This window comes from Petaurus breviceps, unplaced genomic scaffold, assembly GCF_028583685.1.
Source record: "Petaurus breviceps papuanus isolate PSGF00001 unplaced genomic scaffold, PetGlider_PUasm1.0 90574, whole genome shotgun sequence".
Lineage (NCBI taxonomy): Eukaryota > Metazoa > Chordata > Mammalia > Diprotodontia > Petauridae > Petaurus > Petaurus breviceps.
In genome coordinates, this window is record NW_027187277.1 from 5,498,943 (window position 1) to 5,508,847 (window position 9,905).

General features: G+C 35.1%; 1 protein-coding gene across 1 annotated transcript in view; it reads left to right on the forward strand.

The window, feature by feature from the left end:
• Positions 1-9,431, forward strand: part of LANCL3 (LanC like family member 3) — a 106,648-nt gene extending 97,217 nt beyond the window's left edge. The window contains exon 5 of the mRNA XM_069063469.1: positions 5,805-9,431. Coding sequence (XP_068919570.1) covers positions 5,805-5,964 — 160 coding nt within the window. The 3' untranslated portion in view covers positions 5,965-9,431. The remainder of the gene's footprint in view (positions 1-5,804) is intronic.
• The last annotated feature ends 474 nt before the right edge of the window (positions 9,432-9,905 follow it).

Here is a 9,905-nt window from a genome sequence, read left to right on the forward strand (position 1 = left end):
CTGGTGAGATGTGGCACCTCAGAGTTATTTTGATTTGCATTTCTCTAATCAATAGTGATTTAGAGCATTTTTTCATATGCTTATAGATATCTTTAATTTCTTCCTCTGAAAACTGCCTGTTTATATCCTTTGACCATTTATCAATTGGGGAAAGACTTGTATTCTTATAGATTTGACTCAATTCTCTATATTTTAGAAATGAGTCCTTTGTCAGGGACACAGGTTGTAAAAATTTTTTCCCAATAATCTTATCAGCTTCCTCTCTACTTAAATCCTTAATTGTACATAAGGTACCATAAATGGTACATAACAGACTTGCTGTTTTTTCATTTTCTCCCTGTGTCAATTTACCTGTTTTATGGAAAGATAACTTTTGCCAGATATACAATGACTTACACACACACACACACACACAATAAAATGGAATGCTATGTGATTACAATGAGCACACCTGGTCCCAAATGTAAATGAACCTCCTCTTCATTGCTGCATGTATTGGCTGTTTGGCCTGCTTTTTTTTTCTTTTACTAAATCTATGTTTAGAAACAAATGTGATAAAGAATATAAAATGTGTTGATGAACATAACTAAAATTTTTAAAAGAAGAAAAGAGCAGACCATCAAAAATGTTTTATCATAATTTTCCCTCCACATCGCAATGATTCCTTGGCAAAAGAGCAAAAAATAATAATAAAAAAACCTCTCCCAACGTGAGACTAAACTTCCCTCCAACAACCAACCAAGAAAACCCGTACCATACAGTGACTGAATCTGACTCTATTCATAGTGCTCTACCTTACTAGTTTTCTTCTTTGCAGTAAGAAGGAAAGTTTGTTTCATCATCTGCTCTCTGGATCAAAGGCATGACTTTTTAACTGTGTGTGAGCCGTGTAGCTGATACTATCTTGTGCTTACTTTTTTAGCGTGTGTTTTATCAATAACTTTTGGTTTTACATTAACTACTATTCATACTCTTCTTACCTTTCATCCCAAAGAGTCATCCCTTCCTAATAATCAGGAATTTTAAAAAATAAAACAGGAAGGAAAAAATATTCAGCAGAAATTAGAGAAAAATGGAACAATTCTGACTTGATATGTCATGCTTCATACCCGTGGATCCCTACCTCTGCCAGGAATCACAGGAAGATTTCTTCTCATATCTTTTCTTTGGGGTCAAGTTGGATCATAGTCATTTTGTAGTATTCATTGGTGGGATTTTTTGGTCGTTATTTTTTCCATTTACATAATTGTAGACATTGTATATATTGTTTTCCTGGTTCTATTTGCTTTACTCAATATCAGTTCACTTAAGTCTTTCGAGGCATTCATCCCATGATTTCATCATATTCATTGTTTCTTACAGTACAGTATTTCATCATATTCTTGTATTTTTTATTCTCACCAAAATACCCAAATTTGTTCCTCACATTAGAGTTACCCAAAATTCAAAATCTTTTGACTTTTCATCTCAGCCATGAGAACAATGGCACTAAGTGGCTCCTTTTTTCTTTTTCTGTTCTTTGATTGAGAAAATAGCATTGGAATCAGTAAGGATGATGTTTCATTTAAAATTTCATCCATTCAACTTAGGATTTGTATCTTAATTTTTCTCAATTTCCTTGAATTCTGCTTAATTGGGTCCCCCAAAGAAGTTGTTTGATGGTAGGTTAAGGCAATATTGATTGACTTGGAAAGGCATTCATATACAGTGATGGTTGGAATGAAGAGTCTTATCTGGTAGTGAATTATGTGTGTTTTAGTCATTGTCCCTACTTTCATTTCATTTTGTCTCATCCAGTCTGCCTAGAGAGCAACATAACTGTAAATGGAATAAAATAACCCATACTTTAGCATCTGTCCCAAATTCTGTCCATGAGGCACACCATCCTTCTTTTTCTCTAGAGTCAAGCTCTAGATTCTATCCTACAAACTAAAAGAGGTCTCTACTATGGGAGAGCATAAAGCAATGTCTCATTTGTTTACTTTCTCTTTCTTAATCATTGATCACAATAATTAGTTAGTAAGTACAGTTTATATAATATCTATAACATAGCCGAGAACAAAACAAATCCCCCCTACCAGATATGTACATGCATACAGTTACATACATAGTTTGAATATATATATATATATATATAAAATCTCTCCTGTTAGTTGTATGTGTATATATATATATAGCCATAATATTGCTGTTTATTGTTTAGTTGTTTTCAGTCATGTCTGACTCTTTGTAACTCCATTTGTGGTTTTCTTGGCAAAAATACTAAAATGATTTGCAATTTCCTTCTCCAGCTTATTTTCAAATGGGGAAACTGAGGCAAAGAGAGTTAAATGATTTTCCCAGGGTCATACAACTAGTAAATGTCTGAGGTTGAATTTGAACTCAATTCTTCTTCATTCTAAGACCAGCACTCTATTTACTGGGCCACCTAGATGTCCCCATGTAGCAATAATTGCTAGCATTTATATGATATTTTAAAGTTTGAAAAGCTCTTTTCAAAATATTACCTCATTTGATCCTCACAACCACCATAGGAGGTAGTTGCTAATATTTCCACATTTTATAGATGAAGGAACTGAGGCAAACAAAAGTTAAGTTGCCTAAAAATCACATAACTATGATTATGTCTCTATCATGAAACATTATCATATTGAAAGATTTTGTTTTTCGTCAAAAAAAATAAAAATCTGGTTTCTCTGGCTTTGGTGTTGGTGTGTGATGCCATAAAGGGTAGCTAGGTGGCACAGTGGATAAAGTGCCAGACCTGGAATTGACCTGAGTTCAAATTCTGCCTCAGATACCTACTAGGTGAGTCAATCTTGTTTGCCTCCATTTCTGCATCTGTACAATGAGCTAGAGAAGGAAATGGCAAACATTGTAGTATCTTTGCTAAGAAAATACCCAATGGAGTCATGAAGCATCAGACATAACTGAAATGACTCAGCAACAAAATTTGATGCCATAGGTAAGCTACAACACTTACTGTCTTTTATTTTATTTTTTTAATTAAATTTTATGTTTATTTTTGGTTTACATCATTCATTTCAGAAAGATTTCGATTTACAAATTTTCTCCCTATCTTTCCCCTACCCACCACCCCAAAACAGAGATTCCACTGTATACCCCCCTCTCCCAATCTGCTCTCTCCTATATCCTCCCTCATTCCCCTTCTGACTTACCAGTAGCACAAAGTGGATCTCTATACCCCAATGCCTGTATATCTTATTTCCCAGTTGCACATAAAAAAATATTATATATATATATATTTTTTTTTTTAAACATTTGATTTTAAAACTTTGGATTCCAGATTTTTTCCCTTCCTCCCTCATCACCCACCCTTACTGGGAAGATAAGTAATTCAATATAGGTTGTACATGTGTAGTGCAAAACTTTTCCATAGTGGATATTTTGTAAAAGATTGACTAAATTTCCTTCCATCCTATCCCGTCCCCCACTTGTTCTTTTCTCTACTTTGATCCTGCCCCTTTTCAAAAGTGTGTGCTTCCAACTTCTACCTCCTCCCCAGCCTGCCCTCCCCTCCATCATCCCCCCTCTCATCCCCTTCCCCCCTACTCTCCTGTAAGGCAAGATACCCTATTTAGTGTATATGTCATTCCCTCCCTAAGCCAAATTCAATGAGATAAGGTTGACCCATTCCCTTTTGCCTTCCTGTTCTTCCCCTCCATTGTAACAGTTTTTCCTTGCCTCTTCTAAATGGGATAATTTACCCCATTGTCTCTCCCCATCACCTCTCATTATATTCCTCTCTCACCTCTCAATTTCACCTTTTAAATATCATCCCTTCCTATTCAATTGGTCCTGTACCCTCTCTCTATGTATACCTGTACACATGTATACACACATTCACATATGTATTCATACACCCATATACCCTCCTATATAGACATATATGTATGTGTGTATATATATATATATATATATAGAGAGAGAGAGAGAGAGAGAGACATTTCTATTCCCTTCAAATATTCTCATACTGAGAAAAGTTTCATAAGTTACAATTATCATTTTTCCACGTAGGAATGTTAATAATTCAACTTTGATAAGTTCCTTATGATTTCTTTTCCTTGTTTACCTTCTCATGCTTCTCTTGCTTCTTGTATCTGAATGTCAAATTTTCTATTCAACTCTGGTTTTTTCTTCAAGAATGCTTGAAAGTCCTCTATTTCATTGATATATATTATATATTTATTAAATATGCTATATTTATATTTAACTAAATTTATTAGTTATTTAATTATTTAGTTATTAGTTATTTAACTTTATATTAATATTATATTTATTTATTATATTATACTATACTGTGTTATATATTATATATTTTTAAAATATGCTATATTTATATTTCGCTAAGTTATTAGTTATTTAATTATTCTGTAGCGGAATGAGTGCTGGATTTCCAGACATAGGCCCTGGTCCATATCCCAGTGTTGCCACTTCTTCCCTTTGTGACTTTGGGTAAATCGCTTCTCTGGGCCTCAGTTTCTTCAAAAGTAAAATAAAAGGGATTGGATTTGATGATCTCTGGGGTCCTTTCTACCTCTAAATTTATGGTGTGATTATATGAACTAGAACTTTTTTTTAATAAAATTTTCTTGATATGTTTTGTTTCTACTTTGCCTTGTATCCTTTGTCTTCCTCTCTCCCAGAGTGAGAGAGAGGAACAACAAATAAGCATAATGGTATTAGGAATTTGAAGATCTTCCCTGCCCCCAATAAGCTGAATGGAGCCTGTGGTGGAAGCAGTTTGCTGAAGTGTGGAGCAGAGTCCACAGGAAGCTGGGAGTCATAGAAGTTAGAGGTGGAGGGAGGAGAGGATGCACCCAAGGGGAGAGCTAGGCTTCTGAGTGTTGGTTTATTGGAAGACTTAAGGATGGTGTGGCTCTCTGCTGTGCTATGGTGTATTAACTTCTTTGTTGCTATGATGGGTTCAGTTTCCTGGTATTGGGATTTGGTTTTCTGTTGTCTGAATAAATATTTTGCTTCTATTTTCTATATGGAGAGTCTGTTATATTTTTGCAATTGGGAACCATGCCAGCATATTTACAGTTGCCATAAACATTTGTGAATATTTTATTGACCCTACAATAAGACAAATATATTTTTGAGGAAAAGGAAGAGAAAAAAGTCAAGAAAATCAGTGCATTGAAAAAAAAATCTGACAATGTCCCACACCTGTGGACTCCCAGCTTCTGCAGAGGAGTAGGGGGAAGGGTCTTCTCATATCTCTTCTTTGGAGCCACACTTCTTCTACACAATATTCATTTCCAATTTTTGGTAGTAGTTGGTTTTTCATCTCATTTGCATTGTTATGGTAATTGTGCATATTGTTTTCTTGACTCTGCTTACTTCACATTGAGTCAGTTCATGTAATACTTTCTATGCTTCTCTGCATTCATATTTGTACAGTAAGATTCCATTATATTCCCATATCTCAGTTTGTTCAGCCATTTCCCCAAAACAATAGACATCTGCTTTGTTTCCATTTTTTGCTAATAAAAAAAAATGCTGCTATAAATATTTTGGTACATATAGGACTTTTGTTTTTTATCAATGACCTCCTTAGGGTATATGTCTAAGCAGTGGAATCTCTTGGTCAAAAGGCATAATAACATTATTAACAACAGTTTGCAAATATCTTTACAAACAGGCAAAATCTTAGTTGTCTTAAGGCTTATGTCCTATGTTATACAACCCAGGTTGATGAAACAAGTAACTCAAAGACCTAGAATGTGGAAATTCTCACTAGCAAACTAGTGATGTTTTCTATTTGCTTTCTCTCTCAGGTTTGCAGAGTTCTTGTTTACAGAGGAATTCAAAGCCGGTTCCCGGGTACTGGAGAGTATTTACAGTCTGTATGAAGGCTTCTCCGGAACTGTGTGCTTCCTGATTGACTTGCTGCAACCTGGCCAGGCTGAATTCCCACTCTTCAGCATTTTTGTTTAGAAGATGACAATCACCAGTGCGGTCACACAAAGGCACCTGAGATTTTCCTTTAGCATAAAAAGAAGGCAATTTATACATAAGCCAGACAGCGGTATTACTACCACTAGCCTTAACATTGCTGGGGTATGGGGTGGGGGAAGAGGTGGGAAGGAGAGAAGCATGTCGGGGGTTCAAGTGATGTTAAATGATACTAGATTTGAGAGGGAAACTTGCATCTTTTTTTAAAAAAAAAATTACATTCCTTAAAAGCTTAGAAATCTCTCCATTTTAAGGAAAAAACAAACATGAGACCAGAGGTGAAGAAAAGGGAAAGAGACATGAATTACCTTTCATTTGGTAGCATAGAAAAACAAATGAATATAGAATATGAAAATATAAAAAAAAATGATGCCCTGGAAATTGGAGTGAGAACTAAACAGTTGTAGGAGCTCCTTATCCTTAAATCCAAGAACAAAGTTAATCAGAGACTTCCAGAGCTGAAAGCTTTGACTTATGGAAATGTTATTTTTACTGCCCGGAGCCTACATTTTACCATTTTTGGGGGCACCTTGAAGAAATGATTTCACAATTAGTTCTGAACCCAGAGGTGTTAAGTTCCCTTTAACCTCATAGTGTATCTCTTCCTGATCCCTTTCCCTTTCCCTAAAACAAATAGAAATGCACATAAAATGCTTTAGCCTAGCAAATGTAGTATCACTGTCAAGTATTTTTCTGTTTTGATGTGTCAACAGTATTGTCTAGTAATTGAATTTTAATTCAACAAACATTTGTGAAGCTTCTACTCCATGCAAGTCACCATACTAGGGGTTAGTATACAAAGATAAAAAAGAAAAACTTGTCCCTGTCCTCAGGAGTTTACGGTCTAGTACAGGGGATGTAAACTGTACACAGTAACTATAATACACATTAAACTATCAGTAAGTACTTTGAAGAGATCCAGCAGAATGAGGAGGAGAGATTAGAGCAAGCAGGGATTATTTTTAGCCCAGAGAATCAGGAACAAGAAGGCATCTGAGGTGCGCCTTGAAAGAGGATTCTGGGAGCAAAGATGTGATCAATTTCAGGCATAAGGCATAGGAATATTTTTAAAAATAATGTTTTAAAGTATGTAATGTCTTTTAGGGTATTAGTTGAATTTTAAAACTATTGGTCAATCCCCCTACTTCAATTCTGTGGTAATTAACTACAAAATTGTATTTTTGCAGCTTCTGGTCGGATACTGCTGACCCAGTATCTTGGTCAGAGACCAAAAGGGACTTCATATGGTGAACCTGGGTAAAACATTGCTCTCAGTAAAATTAATAGTTTAGATTATTTCACTTGTTTCCCCAGGCATCTATTCAATAGGTGAATTGCTTCAGAGCTTTAAAGACAAGCTGTCAGAGAAGTTTAGACCCTGCTGTGAATGGATAAAAATCTTAAAACAGTTCTAGTACAGACTTAGTTTTAAAACACTATGGAATTTTGAATGCACCTTCATACTTTGTTATTTTTTTTAATCAACAAAACTCCCCCTGCCATTAGCAGAGAAAATAAAAAAAAATTCTTCTATTAAATATGCATAGTCAAGCAAAAAATAATTCTGTATTGACTATGTCCAACAAATGTCTCGTTTTGCACCCTGAGTTCACCACCTCTCTGTTGGGGAAGTGGCTACCATACTTTATTGTGGGTCCCTTGAAATTGTGGTTGGTCATTGTATTAATCTTAGATCCTTCGAAGTTGTCAATTGTATAAATTGCTTTCCTTTGTCTGTTTATCTGTACACTTTTGTGATGATCAATTTTCTACTGTAGGGTGGTGAGAAAACTGAAAACACACCTATATTTTCAAGATCCAATACAACTGAGAGCCTACTAAGTTTGTTTTAATGTTATAGCGCTAAAGTGATATGAAAATGATTAAGATACTGATATTGTGTGAAGGAGTTTTTTAAGGTGTAGCGTATGAAAGAAGGTCGTTTATACAACCATTGGTCCCTAGCTAATAAGTTAGCCTGAACTTGGGACCATACATTTAGTACTGGAAGAGACCTGAGAAGTAGTCCCTATCCCTCCTTTTACAGATGATAAAACTGAGGCCCAGACAGTTAAGTGATTTGCCTGAAGCCATACAGGTAGTAAGAATGAGAGATGAGATTCAAACCTATGTGATCTGATGCCAGAACCAGGGGTCTTTCCAATGGACCATGTTCTTTCCCTAAGAAATAGATGACGTTTGTCTTTACATCCAAATCATGACTGAATACACCCCCAGCTAAACAATTGTGAGTAAAACCAGTTCATAGAATGACCGCTCCCAAAAGGATATGCAGTGCATTGGGAGGTATATTTCATTATCTGATCTCTTAGGTCAAAACGGATTATTACATTTCTTCAGAACTGGTTTCTCTAAGTGTTCTTTACATTTATGTTACTGTATTTGTTGTGTATTTCGTTCCCTTGACAACTACTTAATTTCTAATAGAAAATACTGTTTCTAAGTAAGTCTCATATCTAATATCTTGCTCTCCTTTGTATTTTCATTATTAATTGTTCATTAGTCATTATTTATTACTCATTACAAACAAAGCTGAAATTTTAATGTAGTACATTTGTCTATAATTAGATATTCATATTTATAAACACAGAACTATATGCATTACTTCAGGCAGTGGTTTCAATTCTGGGGAGTTAGGAAACAGTAATTCTTGAGCAGAACCTAAAACTTGTTATGCAGAAGGCTCTAGAACATTCAAATAGCACTCAATCAAAGCAAACTCTTTCTATAGCTACTTTAAAACTTTTTTAAAAATTTAATAAATAAGCTACCAGCTTGGAATTCTCTAATATTTCATTCTATATCTGGTTGACTACCCTTCTTCAAGATAAGAACTGAGAAAAAAAATTGAGGCAATGTTACAAAATAACTTATCTTACTGCCTTTACTTCTGTTCCAAGAATAACAATGACAGAAAAAGAATCCCTAATATACTATTATTTTTTTCATTTAAATGGAATTTTCTGGTGGTGGTGGGAGGATAAAAATATGACCCTAGTGGGCCACTTCCACAGGAAATAAGATCCAAATGAATTACATTATTGCTCTTTGAACAATTTCACTCTTCTAGGTTAGAAACATGGGTTAACTTTATCAGAATCTACATTTACAAAAATTAAATTATTTGAAGAATAAACACACAGGTGTTTGGGGAGTTCTCTCCTCTTTTCAGGGAATAAACTCTTATTTGTTGTTGTGGCAAGACCTGACCTTGGAGTTAGATGACTGGGATTTTATCAATCACCTGACATATGTGAACTTGGGCAGATCACTTAATCACTTTGGGTTTTTGGCTTCTTCATCTGTTAAATGGAGTGTTTTGTTGCATGGTTTGTTTTTTGTTTTTGTGGGGGTAGGAGATGTTGGTCTAGATAAAGCCCATTCCAGCTTTAAATAAATGCACAATCCCATGATGCTCTCACTATTCTTCCGACCATGAGTATAAAAACATCCTGTTTTAGAAAGTATACAATAGATGATTTAACATTGAACAGTTCAGACAAGGGGTGTGAGCAAGAATGCAGAGGATACAGGAACTAGGGAAGGAGAACTGGGAACAATGGATGGTCCACTTTTCCTTTAATATAGAGCACATGAAAGAAAAACAATGAAAGAAAAGACTTGAAGGAAGGCTGATGCCATATTGTTTAAGGCTTTACATGCCAAAAGAAGGAATTTAAATTTCCTTTGTTTATTGACAAGGTGTCAAGAAAGAATAAGCTTTCTTGGCAAAGAACGTTTCAGAGGAGAGAAGTGATGTAATCAAAGCACTGGAAAATGATGAGATTGTACACTATAGGCAGGTTGTATTTGGGAGGCCTCAACTAACCTGGAAGCAGGAAAGTCAGTAAGGAGGTTATTGCAATGATCCAGGTGAGATGATAACAAAGGAGGGAATTAAG